At 36.8% G+C, this 20,866-nt stretch overlaps 1 protein-coding gene across 6 annotated transcripts in view; it reads right to left on the bottom strand.

Moving 5' to 3' along the window:
• Positions 1–19,416, bottom strand: part of LOC115342529 (kazrin) — a 312,869-nt gene extending 293,453 nt beyond the window's left edge. The window contains exons 1-5 of one of the 6 annotated variants that reach the window (XM_030016885.2): positions 19,146–19,338; positions 11,272–11,345; positions 9,386–9,428; positions 2,265–2,382; positions 888–991 (exon numbers count right to left, since the gene is read on the bottom strand). In XM_030016885.2, the coding sequence (XP_029872745.1) occupies positions 888–896 (9 nt within the window). In that variant the 5' untranslated portion in view covers positions 897–991; positions 2,265–2,382; positions 9,386–9,428; positions 11,272–11,345; positions 19,146–19,338. Of the gene's footprint in view, positions 1–887; positions 992–2,264; positions 2,383–9,385; positions 9,429–11,271; positions 11,346–19,145; positions 19,350–19,396 lie in introns of those variants that run through there. The other 5 variants (XM_030016883.2, XM_041124135.1, XM_030016882.2 and 2 more) reach the window with 5 other exon arrangements.
• Positions 19,417–20,866: the final 1,450 nt, after the last annotated feature.

Here is a 20,866-nt window from a genome sequence, read left to right as displayed (position 1 = left end):
TTAAGTTTTGCACGTGTATCCAGTGTTTTATGCAGCTCAATTTTTGCAGGCCAGAGGCCAGGATGACTACTATCAGTATCTTTAGCCTAAAAATCTGTAAACTAGCAAGTTCTGATCCAGAACATGCTATGCCACAGTTCCTCCATCCCTGCCCCTCCTTGACCATTCACTTTGCTAAAGCCATTTGCTGTATATGTCTTCAGAAAGACTGAAGAAGTCTTCTTAAGTAGTTATGAACTGCCTTAAAGACACCACAGATGGGATTCAACTCCAGATTAAGGCACCTACATTTAGAAATCTACATAATATCCAAGGTCTTATGACTATCAGTGGAGCTTAAAGAGCTATTCAGCTGTCCAGACAGCATTTGCTTTAAGGCAAGCCCAAACACAAGCAGCACAGGAAATACTGCAACAGTTGAGAACTTCTATAAAAACTCCAAAAGCAAAACCAATTCCCATAACAAAGCTGGCTTTCAAAGAGCTAAATGAGGAGGAGTGCTGTGGCTTCCTTAAGACATTCTATAGCCTCCTAATTTCATAAGCAGTTGACACTACTCAGTTCCAGAAAGAATATCAGTTAGGGTTCAAGCCGACATAACAAAGCTTTATCAGCAATAGACTCCTAGGAGGAGATGCAATCCAGAGACAGTATAAAAGAAAATTAATACAGCAATTTCAAAAAATGCCAATAGTTTAAAGCTTTGTAATTCAAAATGGTTGCTCAATCCAAGTGTCTATAAATAACTGTTTGTAATTGTAGACATAGATAGATGGCAATTATTTCCCATCATGTCTGTTTCTACATTCTCTGGAAAAATTAAAGGCTAAATACAAAATATTGACCTAGTGACAGATACCTTTTTCCATTTACAAGCTGTTTCTTACCTCCCACATGTATACATTGCTCTTAACTTGAGATCTTTTTTTCTTGTCACCAACAAATGGTCCAAACTTCTTGCCTTTTAAAATTGATTTTGTTGCCCAGACACCTGAAGAGACACATATCAGTAGTTAAAACTAATCTAACTTATCTCAAGCAAACCTTCTACTCACAATTCTTATTTCTTGAGATCATTACATATGTCTGTCTCAGACGGGGGAGCATTCTACAATATTAAGATCACAATAAGGAAATTGAAGTTTACTAAAATGAATTCAAGCAATCTTCTCCCCAAAACTCACTACAATCATGAAACGTTTAAGCATTTACCTGGTTTCATTCTTTGCTCACAGGCTACTGTAGCTCTGAAGACAAAAAACAACCTCGATTTTTCTTGTACTCCAGGTGATATTCAAAATACCATAAAAGCATTACAGGTTTTACATTGTAAAGTCCCAGATTTCAGCTGTTTCGCTGAGTGAACATGTTATTAAAACAAAAATCCTACTTGCTTTCTCTGCAACAATGCCAGGCAAATGAAGCCCTCACAAAAGTTGTGAAACTAATCAATAGTATATTTTGAAGGAAAAAACATTTAGGACTGGTTAAAATATGTGCATCTGCCCACAAATTAATTGACAAGATTTAACTGAACTGAAAATGGACAGCTGCATTTCACATTTTACAGCACAAAAACTAAGAACAGATTGACAAATAATTGCTAATTAAACGTAACATTCTCATTCAGACCATGCTAGATCAGCTTCATACTAGAAAAGATTAACCTTGCTCCAAGGCTGTTACTAACAGTAATGCATCTATTGTCAAGCTTTTTCCTCAAACTACCAGCTTTCAACATCAAGCATCCAGTCTCCAATTCTGACTTCCATCAAAGTTCTCCCATGTTAAACTCTGTTAAAAAAGCAGCCAAGCATTCTGGACATATTACAGAAACAACACTTTGCTCCATAAAGCAGCTTTCATGTCTGCACTGAATCTGTTCTTACAAACTTTTTATATTGATTGGACAGTAAGATGCAGCATTCTAGAGACAACAGTAAGATAGTTGCAAAACTCAAAACTGGTAAGAAAGTGCTATAGGTGAAAATGCACCAGTGAAGTAACTTGTCAGTATTTTCATAACCTAATCTATTTGCATTTTGGTCCACCTTTGACCCAAATTCTGGTGCTCTAGGAACATCACCTTGGGACACTGGAGAAACTTAGAAGCTGTCCACTCTTTCCAAGAGAAATTATTTCAGATAAATCCACCAGACGTGATCTCTACCCAGCACAGGAGGGCACCAAACTTTCACAGCAACTGTAATTTATATGAGCTAGTGTAAAAATCTTAATTCTCTTTTCACAGTTGTAGCACTCACCGAGACGTGTCTTGTCAACAGCAGATGGGAAGAGCCTCACGTCCTCAGGAAGCCCCCTAAGCACATGTTCAGGTACATCATCTAAGGTCTCCACAGTGACAGTTGATTCAGTTGTGTTCTACAAGTCAAAAACCCAGAAGGGCCACAACCATTAACAGATAAAAACAATAGCACAACAGATGATCCACCCATATGAGCTATAAAAACTCCTGACTTGAAATTAAAGTAAAATTTCCAAGCTGCCATTTCAACTAGGGTCCCCTCCATCAACATGCTAATGTAGAAGTATCTTTTTATCAAAACATTCAAGTTTTCACTATTATTTTCACTACACTTGTATGTGCTTTAATGCAGAGTTCTAAGACCACATTAGAGATATACATAAAACACTGGTAACTAAAGTTGCTGTAAATATTCTTTTGCTTTAGTTAATGGAAGTGTTTTGATTACAAGCAGTATACAGTGAGTAAATCTGAAAGGGTTTTCATGTATCTCTTAGGCCATTTGCCATTTCATTCATTTTCCTTGGTCTCTCCTTAAAAACAAATTCATCTCCCTTGAGTTACTTGGAGAATAGAGCTAAAGGTATTTTTATTTTTCCTGTCTGAATATGACTTACCTGACAGCACTACTATATTATACCTAAAGATGAATGAACAGAAATCCATATTTTTCAGAATATACTTCCATATGTGTTCAGGCTTAGTGTTAAGTCTTTGAAACCACTCATTAATATGGTAATCTAAAACTCATCCATGGAACAGTTTTCAGTTGCATTATTTTTACTGATCAGTTATGCCATGAGAAACTACATTTAACAAGTAATTAGGTCAGTAATAGCATTGTTACATGCTACATTATGTTGAGACAACATTCCTTTGTGCTGTTTCTGATTAAAGTTCTTCCAAATTTCAGATAAAATCATTGTAAAGTTGATCTACCTGCCTAGTCTATTATGCTGAGACTTCCTCAAAAAAGTATCACATAAGTGTTCATAGAAACAGTCCTAAAGTTTTAGTATCTATGAGTTATCACTATAAAAATCTCCAGTTCCTTAAACACTCTATCGAAGCATTAGAATTACTCTGATTACACAATGTATTTGTAAACAATATGTTTAATTCTATTTTTAAAATCGACAACTCAAATTTTTCAAAAAAGTCTGTAGCAGGAAAACATTCTAGCTCTTACATAACCTGTCTGGAAAGTCTAACTCAATTAAAAAAGTAAAGGAGATAGATTAATTTTCCCTTTAAATTACAGACAGCTACTACAGACCTAATCTAACGTTCAGTCCTAATCTTTTCTGAAAATAAGCCACAAAAAGTTTTCATTATTTTAAGTTTCAGCTGTACATTAGATCTTAAATACGATCTCTTCTGCTAGAAAATGTTTCTGACTGCTTCTGAAAGACTAGTATATTTAAGAACAACACATGTTGCTTTTAGTAGAAATCTTTGTAAGCTGCGTACTTTTTGAATACTGAATAGTCAGAATATGAGAGACGTTTTTAGAAGGGTTTCAGGACACACGCATCATTTGTCCAAATTACACTGTTGAAACATGTTACTGGCAATTAAAGTAACAAGAGGCAAGTGAACTGCCATGCTAAAATAGACTTATTTGATTAAAACACTATGCAGCAAAACAGCCAGATCACAGGAAGGAGGTTTTTTTTTCATTTTATTTCATAACCATCCTATTGACAGTTTTTTTAAATCCTGGGTTTCCTACAAAGAATATAACGGTAAAAGTCCCTAAAAATAAAAGTATAATGCAGGTTGATTCTGCACTAAAGCATCGGCAACTGCATTCCATTATCTTTTCTTAACACCTAGACACTCATCTTCTGCAAATTCCATTTCAAAATATAGAACAAATGTGGATCAAATAAACCTGTTTGAGCCAGCAAAGCAGTTTCTCCATTATGACCCTCAGCAAGTAAATTTTAGTAAAGGTTAGTAAAATCATGTAGGCTTGATTGGATCCGCTTCAGAGGTGTGGCAGGTAGCTTATTTTTATTATAACTGACAGCATTAATGAAAAGGATGACTGGAAAAACATTTATGTTTTATCAACCATCCGTTTCATTTTCTGCTTGACTTAACATAAATATCTGTCCATAAAAAGTAACGGTAACCAATAGCAAGGGAAAAAAACCCAAACCCTATTAACAGCATGTCTATTAATAGATAAGTAGGAAATTAAATGCTAAAAGTTGTTAAGTTCTAAAAATATTTATTTTTACTCAATACACAATTCTAAGCATCTTCCATTTTCTATGTATTATTTAAAGAATCCTTCAATTCTTTTAACTGAAAACTGAGATATACTGCAATTTTCCTGAGTATACCCTAGTTTTGTACTATTTCATAGTTGTTCATCATTCATAATGAAAGCTAACTGGTATTTCAGCTTAGAGTATAAGGACAAGTCAAATCTGTCCCTCCTCATGGCAGGGTGTTGGAACTAGATGATCTTTAAGGTCCCTTCCAACCCAAACCATTCTATGACTCAAAACAAAGGACAATTCCAGGTCCAGAGCACTTACGGTCTGAGGGTCCAGACCTGCTCATGCAACCTTCCATTTTAATTTTGTCAATCATTTCCTAAACATGCACATAAAAGTTCCAAATGAAACAACTGTGTATGCCTCTGTGCATAAGGGAAAGAATGATGTAAAGCTTCAGTAACAGGAACAACTTGCCTAGAAACATGCAAGTGATGACTTTCAAAATACAGAGCAAAGCCAGAACATCAGCTACCTACCACATTGAGGATAATTTCATATATATTAGCAACTCTTTATTTCCCCTTTTCAAATGATGACTTCCAGGCATACTCAATCTAATCAGTCCCAAAAAAACCAATCTAAAATAGCTTCTGGTACTGCCTTACATGAAAACGTATCACTTGTGAGAAAGACTAAACAGAATCTTAAGGAAAAAAACATACTCAAAGTTCTGAGAACCGCATACAGTTCACAAAAATGAAAAGTTGTTTTACCTACTGAATCGAGGATGTTGTGGTAAACTAACTACTCCAATGTATATATTGGAACATGCAATTGGGACACACCATCTACTCTGTCGTAAACACAGATATATCCTGTACTACCCAGTACTCAATGTTAGGTGGACAGAGACACGCTACCCTGCACATACTGGAGACTAGCAATGCACATAATACCCTTACAGTAGAGTACCTGACATGATGAAGCTTTTATTTTAATGTACTTCGCAGAGCTACTGCTGGGTCTATTGTTGTCTTTCTACCGCTCTGTATACAACCTACAAGCATGCCATTTCACTCCAAAGACTGACATTAAAGCATCTGCATGTCAAGTTTACTGGTCTGCAACAAATAGAATAAGCTAAAAGCAGCTTTTAGAGAGAATAAAGGGTTTTAAATAATGTCATTAAAGTTGTTATTTCAGTCTCCTACACATTAATCATAATTCCCAAATAAATCAACAGCTCAGAATCCTTAGCCAGCAGGTTATAATTAATACAAAAAGTTTTAAGGTATTTCTATATTAAAGTTTGAAAGGCCACAGAAAGCCAATAAATGATTTATGAATGTCTAGAAAGTGATTAGTTCCATTTTAAAGAGCCTACAAGGTTCAATAGGCTGCTTATAATATTATTCATACTATTATTTGTGTAACACAACAGTAAATGCTACTCACACTTGTCATTAAACAACTAGCTCTTTATTACCTAATTATAATCAACAGAACACTATTCCTGATAAAAATGACCAGAATTTCAAAGTTACAAGCATGTACAGTTTCCCATAAAAGCTGCCCACATTATGAAAGAATTGTGCTTGGTGAGAAATAGGCATGTGTTGAATCACATGCAACAGCCCTAAAAAAAGGTACCTGCCCTCTGACATTGAACTTTGATCGTTCTGGTCAGAAACGAATACTGGTGGTGATGGCAGAAACTACTCTAATACGCAGGATGTTATACTTAAGCTCTGAACAAGCTTTAGGAGGTGCTAAACGGAGAAATAACAACAACCTGGGCAACACTGCAGTTGTCCAAGTAAACCCCGACTTTCTGGAAATGATTGTTGCTTTTACATATAACTATAAAGCAGATATATGATAGTAGTTTTCATATACTGAGTAATACTGAGAGCATTTTCCACTGAGCACTTATGAAATATGTTATGCTGAAAGTTTAATGGAAATATATTTTTAAATGTATCTCTATATGCTATCAAATTTAAGGTTTTTATCTCTAAAGCAAAACAGATAAAGCTTCTCAACCTGTTCTACTTAGTACCCACCCTTTGTGGGGGTGCTGCGTAGAGCAATTATTCTCTACATTTATGAATGTGACTTGCTGCCTTAAGTTACAAGAACACGTCTTCTGCCAGCTTCAACAGCAACAATGAGAAAAATTGTAAAACTGGAGTCATAGCAATGTTATTCTATTGCTGCCTTGGTAAGCCCTAACAGCTGCACAGACACATCCTAGGGAGCTATTTGTAGGGCGGAAAGACCTCCAAATTGGAAACCATGGAAGGAATAGAATGCCAGAAATCCCTTCCCATCCAAGAGAGTGAAGAGATCAAGGGGGTGTGGGGGGGAAATCCTTATTATTTAGTTATAATAGCTGAAGTCTATTCAAAGCACAGCAAAGTTTTATTTTGCTCTTCCAACAATCCAAAGGGAAAAATAGTAATGAAAGAAGTCTGGTTTTCAGACATCTGTTAGCCTTCAACTGATACACAAAAAGCTGTGTCTCATCAGACAAAAAAGAAACATGCTCTTCTCAGCATATCAAAGAAACCTAAATACCTTTCCAGTACATTATCCCATGATTTCATTAGGAGAGAACCAAGTCTATTTTTCACAGTGGTTTCTAACAAATTATATATAGGCATAGATGAGGGGGACCAGAAAGAATGAACAAGACAGCTATCAGAACGATGTACTTCGAGTTTCAAGCTAAAAAAACTGCGGTGCTTTTTTCATTGGGTTTCACTTTGGGGTTTGGTTTGTTTGGGAGTTTTTTGTTTTGGTTTGGTTTTGTGTTTGGTTTTTTGTTTCTTTACAACCATAGCTAGATGAGCAGTTAAAAATCTCAAGCCTGCAAATAAATTTTCACCTACCAAAACTTTAAAAATCAGACTCAACTGATTTAGACAGAAGTGTACTGCACTGTGTCATATCCTCTGATGTGTCTGACATATTCCTTAATAGTCACACCTCCTTTTAGCCATAAATATCCCAAAACCATCATTCTATCACTTAAGCAGTTTATTCCCGTGGAGTAATATACAATCAGAACTTTACTTTGCATCTACCTACATAAATCAAAGATTAACAGCTACATTCAGAGAACACAGCACTCAGACTCATTCGACACCTGTCATATTAATGGATTTCACAAATACAAGAAAATTGGATATGGCCTAGTAAGTAACAATACATTTCACACCTCAAATGAATGGTAATAAGTAACCAAATACTAGACAGTAAAATAAACAACAATTTAGTTCAGTCAAATCAGTGCAATCTCATTTTATTTGCAATTTAAATATAGCTACTTGAAACATTTTCCAGATCACAACGTGTCCCCAAGGAATGTCTGTCTACCAAATGAAAAAACACTGTATTTTAATCATTTTTCCACCAACACTTAACAATCACATTTAAATTGATTTTTCTATTTAAAAAATTCACCTCTTGGTAAGGATAGTGTACTGGTGCATGTCCTAAGCCAACTTTTGCATTTAACCGAAGTCCTAATACGGTATTTTTCACTCACTCCAAGACTGCAATTTTGAATACAAAAGCACTTGAAGCTTATTCCACTTTTAAGCTTCATACTCTGAAGTTCATCAGAAATATCACATTGCTAGCATTCAAATTAGCAGGGGTGAAGTGACTTAAGAATAATGCAAAAAAAATCATTTGAGGGCTGAAGGGGTGCCTTAACTGAAAGTATCTTTCCCTGTTTGCATCGAATTCAGAGTCCAATCATTTTGACAGTACCTTTCAACACATTAAGCAATTTTTCACACCACTTTAAATATAATTGTACCTATGGAACAACCACAAATGAAGACTATAATGTTACAAGCAGTATTTAAGCAGAGTAGAAACAGTACCTGCAACAAGATGTTTACACGTGATCAGAGATTAGAGTGGAAAGGAAAAAAAAAAAATCATCCTGAACAATGTGATGAATGACAAACATTCAGTTAGTGTCATGTTTAGGTGGAAATAGGATTAAGATAAATGAAAGGATGCCACTGCAGAGAGAGGGACATGGCAGAGGAGTTAGAAGAGGTAGTTGTGAAAAGGAGATGAAGTGACTAGGGAAGATTGCTGATGCAAACAGCCAGCTAGCACAAGGAAGGTAAGTCAGAAGCAGAAAGGTCTCTGCTTGTCCAAGAACTGTCTGGCTAACCCTCTTTGCAACAATTTCACCATGTGTGCTTGAAAATTAAAGATGTATCAGAAATATTTGAAATAATAATTGAAAAATTCAGAGGGAATGTGGGGAGGGAGTTTTAGTACAAGTGCAGGTGTAATTTGTTAACATATGCTTTCACCATTTTTTAAATAACTGCCCATGCAGTTTTCCAGGTAGCACACAACCTTCTTCCTACTCTATCTTAATACAGTCTGAGATGCAGTACATGCTACCAATCAAAACCCCATGTCTGCTTGGGTTTTTTTAAATAAATTATTCAGCATATTCTGATGAAGTAGTTTACATGAAGTAGTTCACATATTAAAGGAAGATCTCTTTTTAAAACAGATAGAGAATGCATTCTGTCTATCCTGAGACAGCAATCTTCCAAGAAACCCAAAAATATTATTTCCAACAACACCTGTTTTTTTTAATCCTTCTGCTCCTTAATACAAAAAGGCCACATCAAAGCATTTATGAAAAGGTTTTCCTTCACTACTTCAAGATTTCTATGGGATAAACAACAAAACTAGCAGTCTTTTCATAAAAACCCAATTAACAATAGCCCAATTAGGTTCAGGGTCACTGAAGTCACACCAAAAGCAAAGATAAGCAGAATGAAAGAAAAACGACAAGAGAACACTTGAAAGATGTTTGGCATCAGGCAAAAACATTTCTTATACAGACCTGGCACTACAACTTGTCAACAGTGAATGAAATGACAAGGGCACTGCAAGAAAAAACACCACAGGGTTGATGCTAAATACACACTTAATATGAATGGTAATTGAACAATAAAAAGCCATATGAGCTCTGTACACTTTGGAAACTAAACATGAAAGCCAGAAACACCAAGAAGGACTCTAAGCTACTGTAACTATTCCCAGAGGCAGGGTCATCCCATTATTTAATTGTAAGATGACATACATCACAGCACTGCATAAACAATATTAGCAGTCCCAATAAGAAAGATTAAGACTTTGTTTAATACAGCACAGAAATCTTAATTCTAGAAACAGATCAGGGGCAGGGGAACACAACACAGACAGGACACGAGGGGACATGGACACACAAATGGGAAGGAAACAGCCAATGAATGATAACAATTAAAGATTAGGATCTACAGCTTTCAGAATTATAGCAGAATCCAAAGCTTATCGGAACGACTAATAAAGCAGGATTATTACTGAAGCAGGCAGAGCAACAGGCTGTTTGCTTCATGCCACTGAGTGTATTAAAAATAAGACTTACAGGTGAAAAAATTTCAAGTCTCAGTAGAAATAAATTGTGAAGCAATAGTTAACCTAGCTACCCCAAACTAGACTACTAATTCTTAAAAGTGTGTTAATGCAAATGTTATTTGTTTTATATATATGATAATTTATATTTGTGTATAGATATAATACAAATATGTACTTTTACAATACATATTTCAAGGCTCTGATAGAGATTATATTTTCCTTTTCACTTTTTAAATACGCACATATATATTGAAGATTTTTTACTTTAAATCAGAGGAAGAAAAGCCACAGGAAACATCCTACCAACACATTTCACACTGTAATTACTTATATTGGGTATATACTTCTTTAACTTCAGTGAGAACGTACTTCAGCAAAGTGCTAACTGTATTCAATGCTGCTGATGATAACATAAGGGCATAAAGGGCAATAAAAGCACACATTAGATAGAGGCATCAATGAAAAAGTATACAAAGCATTTTACGTGACTGTGTACCGTGGTTGTTTCTGGCTAAGAAAGCTTCTGTTCATAGCTGACTTTTTCAGCAAATTAAAAATGGCATTCCTTCGGTTTAATATCTTATGTTCACATTCCCATGCCAAAAGGACTTTGTACGATCATCCGAAGAGAGAAGTACTCATGAGAAAAATTTAAGGCAACATGTACTTTTTCTGTAAGTATCTTTAAGTAATACAATTGTGCGTGATAGACAAACAGATGTATAATTCCTACTTGGATAGACAAATGCAAAATAAAATCATGTACACTTGGCACCGATTCAAACAACACCCTCCAGTCAGGATATTCTTGCATCCACGTAGTGGAGTACTACATCACAAAAGAAATGTGCTTTCCCCATCTTTTCACTTCATTATAGGGGAAACGCTTAGGGTCCCAGAAAAGTGTGAAAATTCCTGATCAATCAATTTCTGTGACAGATTGTTTACCGCACATTCGAAATGGTAAAGTGGTTAAAAAAGGTTAAAAAAAAAAAATTTAATCCCTCAATTTTCAAGCCACTTTTATAAGGAGCTGAATTATTACCAAAAGCCTCAGGATGAAATAGATTTTCCTGGAGAGGTGTTCTTACAAGAAGTGCCAGCAGTAATAACTTACATGCCGCTAAAGGGAATTCACACACAAAAAACTTAAATCCATGAAATAAAATAAATCTCAGAAGCATACACATTGTGGAAAGGAGGATTATGAAATTTAATGACTCTGAAGATTTTAAAGAATATTTCTTTTTTAGTGGATGATTTACTTTTCTTATTAATAATTAACTGTTCTAACATCTAAGTATTTTGATAACGTCTTACATTTATACTCACCTGATTCATTTTGAATTCCTGTTGTGTTCTGAAAAGATACACACAACAAAGAAACTCCTTTGATTACATGAGCCCTAAAAAGAAAAACAGACAATTGTAACACGTACCTACCTACAAATTTACATTGAATTGAAAGTACACACAGACCTCTAGTTTCTCTTCCTAAAGCATTTGTTACAAAGGAGCATATCGCTTTATAAAAAAAATCTGCTCCAAGCTGTATTTTTGTTATTATAGCTCAAATGTATATGAATAATCTCAGGACAGATATCTACCATTAATCTTTCTGACAGTTTTAAATGATGATGCAACAGAAATGTGCTCAAGTAGAATCGTTTCATTTGTTTTTAAAAACAAGTTAGCTTGTTCAAGATTGAGCACTTTTAAGAACTTTAGGAGTGAAATCTCTTTAGAATTTAGTATCAAAGCATTATGGAAGATCTTAAGTGGTTTTCAAATTCACAAAATGCATGCGTCTGAGTCTCTACTCTCCCATATTAGAAACGGGAAATTCTCACTTAAAATTCAGCCTTTTATTAACGTATTTTATTACACTAACACATTTGGCATTCTTGTTTAACAGAAGCCTAAGTTTTCAAAAGGTTTCCAACAAAAATTCCTAGTTCAGGTAGACATCAAATTTGGAAACTCATGACAAACTAATCAGAATGATGCCGAATCTAAGAGTCTAGTACATCAACTCACTTCCTTGGATTTTTTTTAAATATATACAAAAAAGCATTTTTGCAAGTTATGCTGGAAACACTATCCTTCCTGGTATACAGAACTTTCAATAAATGAACATTGCCCTTTTTCAGAGGTTAACTGGTACCTGGTCACTTAAAGTACTTTAATCAAGTACTGCTATTTGTTCCCTATCTTTAGTTTAATTATTATAACAATGATTAACTGATTTTCTACTAAGTAGTTTGTATAAATACTAACATTTAAATTAAAATACATTCAAGCAAAATACACTCCAAACAAATACTCCAAATAAATTTAATATAATCCTTCACATCTTTGCACCGTAAGAAATCTTAATGCTGCATAATGGTGAAAATACTGCCTAGCATCATACAAATGTTGCATTGCTTAAGAAATTCATAAGAAAAGGAAAAACTTCCTTGAAAAGGGTATTTCTGTTATACAGCTCTTCCAGGATTACCTCCTTTTGTCCTGATATTTCTATACTACATGAGCATTTAGACAAAGAGCTGAAGCATCTGTATTTCAGTTCCAGTTTTGCAGCTGGTTCTGTGGGATTTACAGTTTGCCAGCAAAGACCAGTTACAGGATAAGGAGCTTCATCTGAACAGCTTTTAAACGTCTGAAGAAAAGCACTCCTTCTGCACCGTACTGTTACAACTTTAACTTATTTCAGTATATCTGTCAAATACAAATCAATTCCTATGAATGATACATCCCAAGCTTCTGATTTTCTAAAATTTTCCCTAGCACTGACAGAGAACATAGCCAACACCACGAAACTACTGAACAAGTAGGGAACGCTCCACAGGTTTCATTACTAGTTACAGTCACTCCTGAGATTGTTAAATCTTGCCATGACAATAACGTCCCTTTGGCGCTAAGTTTCTCATGTATTAGCACACAGTTGTTTCTCACACAGATTCCACATACCCTTTACTTCCCTCAGCCTTGATATCTTAACTCATTTTCCCTCCTGACAAATATGATTTCTACTTCACACTTTTTTTTTTTTTTTTTTTTTTTTTTTTTTCACACAAATGCTTCAGGCAAATGGTTTCTGAAATTTGATCCATAGACTTCTGCCGAAAGTCGCTCAGCACATGGATATGCTGATTAAAGAAAAAGCAAAAATTGGAGTCAGTATAAACTGTACTTGAGATGAGGCCTGAATAACACAGAAAAATCCAGTGCTCTTATTCATTGTTCATTGGGACAATACCCACACAATGTCAATTTATAAATGAAACATTTTGGATAGCAAGAGAGGCATCAAAACATTTCCTAGTGTGAAAAACAACTTATTTTTAGTAACAAATGTCATGTTTTTCTATACTTGGCTACAAAACAAAAAACGATTACTCACGTAAAGACAACAAAAGCAAGAACCTTTTATTGACAGGATTTTAGAGCACAGACTGATGAGCTACTATAGCTGTAGGACAGGAGTTTAAGTGGTTATTGTCTCCAGCTGCCTATTTCTACCTTTTCTCCTCCCTCCCACTTAAGATTATCAGTCCCTCAATGGCAAGGGCATAACTGTTCACATACCCATTTTCTATCATGGTTCTGGAAAGTGACTTAGAAAACCTACTGTAACAAGTGCGCATATGTTACATTGTGGTAAATGACAGTCATCTGAAGCACATACATCATTTTCAACACTGAATAAAAGAGGAAGGCATTTAACCCAGAACTCTAGATATGTAAAGACAATAAGGATTTAAAGCACTTAGAGAAGCAAACATTCAACATCATCACTACTCAGCCACTAAAGGTAAAGAATTCAAGACACAAGTAAATACCCATTAAGTGATGGGTTGAAGGGCTCAATGCTAAAGGAAAGTCCTATCAAGCTGAACGTTTCCTGTAAGCTAAACTTTTTTACCTGAGTTGTTAAATAGATTAGTCAAAAATTTGAAAAGCAGTCAAAAACTTTCTTTTTTACTTTGTTTCATTTGAGCAGTAAAAATACACTTTGCTTGTATTTCATATACTAATTCAAAACTATTTTGCTTAGAATTAATATTGTTTTCAAAGAATTTTCAAAACAAAAAATAAGCTTGGTATTTTTACAAATTTTATAAATGCTTTATTCAGCTTTTATAGAACTGGTTATATCCAGACCTCTCAGTGGTACTTCTTGGGAGAAGCTGACAGATCTTAACATATTGATGTATTTAAACGTCCGCATAACACAGTTTCGGTAGATTCCTAACAGACTGCACTACTCTCTACTCTTTCAGCTACAAGTTACCCGAGGAACCAGTTGACCATAAAATACAGTTAGATGAGAAATTAAGCTACAGCAAACCAAAAGCTTCAAGAAGTGTTTATAAAGCTATTAATTTAAAACACATACTTCACCTTAAAATTTTATACCTGCAGTTCTGGCAAGTTACACGTCTGAGCTCTCTAACTGAAAAAATGCCTGAAAATATTTCCCCACTTTTTCCTCCATGTTACCTATTTTGTTAACAATTAACTCAACTATGTGGAAAGCAAGATTAATTGCACTAAAAAAAAAAATTAAAGAGTGTATACAGACTTATGTACAGTCACTAGTTTTCTTTCTACCTAAACGAAACATGACACGAGAACAGAAGACAAAGTATCTGGTAACACTAAATTTGGGGTTTAACTTCTAGTACACAAAGTTCAACAAAAACAAGAAAATATGAAACAATTCTACAACTGCTGCAAAAATATTAGTTCCCCATATGACAACGGCTACCAACAACGTATTTACTCGTCACTGCAAGCAGAAACAAGCTTTCACTTCATACACTAATGACTTCTTAGCTACCCATACAGTCAAGTCCAATGCAAGATTTTTCCAGGAAAGCCCCAAAGAAAATGATACTGCTCTGACTTTTCATCAGGGGAATTGTGATCTATTAAGTTTAAAGAAGGGATGATGACCATATTAAATCAGGTTTAAAGTTAGCAATAGTCTACAACTGTGTTAGTACTTTGAAAAAGTCACGTCAGCAACTCCATCAAATAGAGGTGGTAACTATTTCAATTCAACCTTTCCTCCAAACTCAATGGCAACATATACCTGTATCTATCAAAGACCTGAATATTGTCAATAACACCCACCACAGTAAACTCTGAAGATTCACTGAAGTCCCTAAGAAAAGATAAGTAAAGGTTCTATGCCAAAAATGAAGCACACTCACCAGTACAGTAAGCTGAATTTTTAAAATTAATTTCCAGAAAACATTGCCAAGTCATATTTCTTTCAAAACACTACCTACTACTGTATCTCATGAGTACAAAAATACTATGCACTTTCTCAAGACATTATATTTATTTAGATAAGAATATACGAGGCATTCGTATTTAAGGAATATTGTGGTCACTCTCGAACAAAACACTTGAAACAAAAAACATTTTAGCCTTATTTCTGAATTCTACACTTAAGAATTTTAAATATTCCCTTACAAAAAATATAAACTGCTGGGAATAAAGTTTGCAAACAAGAGCAAGTAATTTTATACAAAACCAACATTACAGATCATCTTTTTCAAACTAAATCAGATGGTACTTCTAGTAAGCATTACTACGTTTTACTAAATAGCTATCTTCTGATTTTATAAGCCATATTTATCATTTCTGTATGTGGGGGTTTTTTAAAAAAAATCCCAGAATCAAAAAGCACTTTGAAAGAGAATGTTGCTTCCAATTCAGAGAAAGGAAAAAACCAGGCATAAGAGTATCAATCCTATTTTGGAAGCTGAAAATGGAACATGCATTACGTCACTGCTCCAGTAAAAACATGTTCATTAAAGAACCAGGAACAAAACTTGAAAGTCTCAACACTCTGCTTTCCTAATGACCAGGGGTTCAGGCTGGGATTCTGCAGGGCTCTTTTTCTTTGTTTCAGTTTTTAGTTACAGCATGTGATTTTTTTGATTTTTTTTTTAATTCTTTAACATCAGGACATTTACATTTTTTCAGTTCAATGCTGAAATACTTTAATCCACAAATTTTCAGTGTATTAAGTGAAACAAGGCTTGCAAAAAAAAAAATTAAGTTCATGTTAACTCTGAAAGATTAAAACATGTATTTGATAGAAACAAGAAGCATGACCTATGGGCACTTAATTGCAAAGACATTTTCAGTTACTCAAGACTGCCAGAATAAGAATGGAGAAAAAATGGGCAAACAACGAACACTAAAATCTATTACCTATTGTCCATTAAGAAAAAAGGCTTTACTTACTGCCATGTAACCAAATAAACTCTTATACCTTAGAAAGGTTTATTCAGATAACCAAGAAAATAAGCCAAGAAATCACCAACACAAAAATAAAACCCGTGTTTATTAATTAAACAGCAACTAGTCAAGAGAAGTCAACAGAAAATAACAAGTCTCTAACAACTGCAAATATACAGAAATACCATTCCAATCTTCAGACATAAGTACACTTTTTATTCTACTTGCAAAGACAGTAAATTCAAATGAAAACTTTCTCAGACAAGTACATTGCTGATTTACTACTACGTGAAGAAGTCCATTTCGGTCATTTATTTTTACAATACAGGACTCAGCCTCCCACTTTTGTCTACAGGCATGTTTTATGTAGAGGCAGAGAAGAAATATTTTTCAGCTAAGAATACAATCAGAGAAAAAACACACTGGTAAAAGATATTATTTCATTGAGGGGAGTCATTAAGTATCAGGATCATAGCTGCCCTTCCACATGCTAACAAGTTCAACATCAAATATATTGCAGTCCTTTAAAAAGGTATGCCAATGCAGATACTCAACACACATGAGTTTATGAACCCCAGCTGTTTATAAATCCCTGCTAAAAAACATACAAGTAGCAGTCTCCAATCTCCACCAGTAAGCACATAACTCATGATGATCAAGGTACTGTGCTATTGCTATAAGCCACAGACTATTTTTTTTTTTTCTGGCCAAGATCTTCATTCAAAGGTCTTGCAAGCACACTGCAAATAAACTATCAACTGGATACCAATGATACAGAAATACATTACCACACTAGTCATCTCTAAATCTCTCTGAAGTTCTATTTTCAACAGACAGCCACCTAGTAAGCAACAATATTCAGTTCTCCTTTTTATATACCATCACTTGTTTACCCCTAAGGATCAAGGCTTTTATGTAAAACAGTGAAGTGGGGACATTACTGCACTGGAGGATGGACTTCAAGAGCTATTTTAGTTTTTACGAAAAATAGTAGTTTGCTCTGACCTTTTGTTTTACTTCCATTTTCAAGCAAACATTCATGTAGAAAAATAAGGGCTTCCATTTTCAAGCAAACATTCATGTAGAAAAATAAGGATGGGTTATACAAACGTACATAAGTACTTCAGCATCCTTCCCCCATCTTCCATGCTACTCTGGAAGAAGGCTGTTCTTCAGATCCCCATACCTACACTAAAGAGGCATCAATTCAGGAATCTCCAAATACCATACTCATCATGGCATTTCTACCTAAGATATTTTGTCCAAAGTGATAACTTGCCTTTTATTTAACGTAACTAGGGTTCCACTATAAGTGAAACTTGGCCTTATTTTTACGGTCTACGCCGGGGCAGACAGGCTGTTGAGACACTTCTGCCCTAGCAAATCCTGGGACCTATATGCTTGAAAACCAACAGGTACTAGTACAGGGTTCTCACTGTTGTCTCTACAAGTCCAATAGTTCTTTTGTGCCTTAAAAGTCAGTCCCCCACATCTATCAACGATGGGGTTCTCTAACTGAAGAGTGCCAATGCTATCACTGATTCAGCATCATGCGTTTCAACAGTTCAAAGAGCTGGAGGCCTCTCTGTCTATACCAAGGAAAGCATACTTGAATTCTTAACATGCACATCATTTTTATTAAAATGTGGCAAGTGTCAAAAGACAACAACAAAACAATTATATACCACACTGCTATCCATCTTCAGTTCTCCTAATCAACTTAGTATGTGTGAATAAACTTAAAAAAAGACTTTGCATCCAAATAACATGCCCAAAGTCAAGAGCATAGACTGGGAACAGCAAACTGGAGCGGCATCAGAAATGCAAGCAGTCCTGTTGTTTTCAAGAGCTGTCCACTGTTGATTACTCAAATGTAAAATAAGAAAAAACATTTCTCTTGCCACTGAGCGATCAGATAGCAGGTGCAGCCACATAACCTTCCCTTCCTTCTTCAACAGTTGCAAACAATTTAAAGTTTTCTTTAGTATTTCAAAATGGAAATTTGGCAGCTTCATATGAATTTGAAACCACTAGAAACTCTACTGAAGACTTCAGCTACCTGCTCATGAGATTGTTATCAGCAACGCTCCACATGCTGCTCTGGCTTCAAATATAAAATGTACTCGCAGATACTACTCCTGATCTGTCTTAAATGTCTGACATGAAAATTTTCTCTCTCACCCCAAACATTCTTCCCCACAGTACCACTGCACCATCGTAAAGAAATCTCTGATTTACGTGACACGTCCTAGGAAGAACATTTCCAGTGAGGAAACCAAGTCTGAAATTAATTTCTCCAAGGCCCCGCTCACTCAACTTGGCAGACACTTCATCTGCAGCGAGCTTTAAGGCGTGTGAATTGCCAAAACTTTCGAAGACTGCGCATTACGAACTATTTGGAAGACAACAGTTGTCTCGCAACGTCAGGCTGGCAGCGGTTATAGAGCGCCGCTTCGCCAGCTGACACCTCCGAGGCAGCATTTTCAAGAAAAAAAAAACCTGAAAAAGCAGCCCAGGGGATGGAGCAACCTTCTTCCAAAAGGGCCTCTGCCGCCATCCTCCTCCCTCGCCCTTGCTTTCACTCCCTGGACCCCCTCTCTCCATGAAGCTCTCCCGCACCCAGCTCCCGCAGGGCACCGAGTCCCACAGCCACTCCTCGCACCTGCAGCCGCTGCCCGCACGCCCACCCTGCTGCCTCGTCCCCGGCCGCCACCTTCCTCCGGGTCCCCCCCCCGGGGCGGCTCCACCTCCCCGAAGGAGGCTCCTCGGCGGGCCGGGCCGTCGCCGCCGCCGCCGCCGTCCCCTCCTCCCGCGCCGGGCCCCCTCCCAGCCGCGCCCCCGGCGCCGCGCCGCTGGCTCTGCCCACCGCCCCCACGCCCCGTCCCGCCCTCCGGCGCGGCGGCGCCCGCGGGCATCGCGACGGGCCCCCGCCGCCTCCCTCTCACCTGCGCCGCTGCCGCCGCCTGCGGCCCGGCTCGAAGCGGCGCGGAGCGGCCTCAGCTCCGGCACCATCCGGGCGCCATTTTGTCTCCAGCCTCGGAAGTGACGTTGGGGGGAGGCCAGCGGGCAGGTCCCCCCGCCGCGGGACCCCCTCCGGAGCGGGGCCGGCCCCCGCTGCCCCCCACCTCCCCTCTGCCCCCCCCCCCAGTATTCCCCCCCCCCAGTATTTCCCCGAAACCGCCTCAGCTCATCCCACCTGCCGGAGCCGGCCTCCGCACCGCGGCCTCCAGCCACCACCCTCATCCCAGACAATGAGCTGTGGAGAAGAGCAGGTTCTCTTTCCCTATATTTTTTTTTTTTTTTTTGGTCTGTTTTCCTTCCTTTCGTAGTAATGCAGCTCTGCAGGGAGGTGGTTTTCTCGCCTCTGACTGAAAACGAAAATAAAACAAAAAAACCCTCAGTGGCTGAGGGGAAGTTATTTGAGTAACTGGAGGTGATGTGTGGAAAGATCCTCACCCCTGAGGTGGCGCGGGCGGTTTCTTTGGGCTAGAGCTCTGACAGGCTGAGACCCATTTTTGCTGCACATATATTGTGCTGTCCCGAGTAGAAGAATTTTTTTCTCACTGTAATTTCTGAGGAAGTACGCGAGAGGAAAAAAAAAAGCCATAGTCACCTCCTGGGAGATGTTCGTATTCGTATTGCAGGGCATAAGAGTGTCTCCCTTTCTTTAACTGGAAAAGTAAAATAATTATCTCTCTCACTTCAATTTTGTATTCATAATATTGTCAAAAGAGATGTAATCCTCCTGGGCTAGGACTGTTTTTTTACATGGAAAAGTTAAGATTTTGCCATTTTTCCAGAGTAAAACCCCCTGACTTAAACCCATGGAGATGGGAGGCATTAATACAGTTATAGATTAGAGGTCTAAAGTTCAAAAAATATTTTAAATTTTTTTAATTATTTTGTTTTCACATTCATTTTGCATGTACATCAAGGAGTAACATTAAAGCTGTCGATAAGCCTGGACACACAAAGTGCTCGTCCAGTACCAGGATAGAGGAGTCCCATTCCATGAAGCTGGAAGGTTTCCTTAGCAAGTAGCCAAGTAAATCACCCAGCTACCCACTCTTGTCAAACTGAAGCTTTTTAAAACAATCCCATGTATTTCCAACGAACATAGCTACAAAGATAACCTTTCAAGCGTAAAGAAGATGCATACTCTGAAGCCAGAGAATTTGAATGCCTCTGTAGTAATGCTTAACTTTACCAAGCAACAGCAGACTGAAAAATAACAGGACGCAGTGATCTTCCCACCTGGAATATGCAGGATATGTTTATATTTTAAAATGTTGCTTAAGTATACCAAAATCAACTTTGAAACCTCTAATTTTAGTAGCAACAAATCCTTATATTAATATGTTTAAACTAATTTAACTTATTAGGCTAAATTAATTTAGTTCTAATTTGGCTGTATTAACATTTCATTTTGTAAGTAAGCTAGACTAATTACACCTCTGTAAGTTTTGGCATTATTTTAAGAAAAGCCAAGGCTCCCATTTGACATGTTAGAGCCTTATACCTATAACAGAGAAAACAAAACCATAGAACAAAATACACACCATATCAGCTAGAGTACAAACCTTTCTACCTTTAATGTTAAGTATAAGCATCACAAATAATACAAATTATGACTTTCCTCAACATACTTATAGGTCTAGAAAAAGTT

Source organism: Aquila chrysaetos, chromosome 6 (assembly GCF_900496995.4).
Source record: "Aquila chrysaetos chrysaetos chromosome 6, bAquChr1.4, whole genome shotgun sequence".
Classification (NCBI taxonomy): Eukaryota; Metazoa; Chordata; class Aves; order Accipitriformes; family Accipitridae; genus Aquila; species Aquila chrysaetos.
Note: the sequence above shows the minus strand (reverse complement) of the source record. Positions and strands in the feature narration are given on the sequence as shown.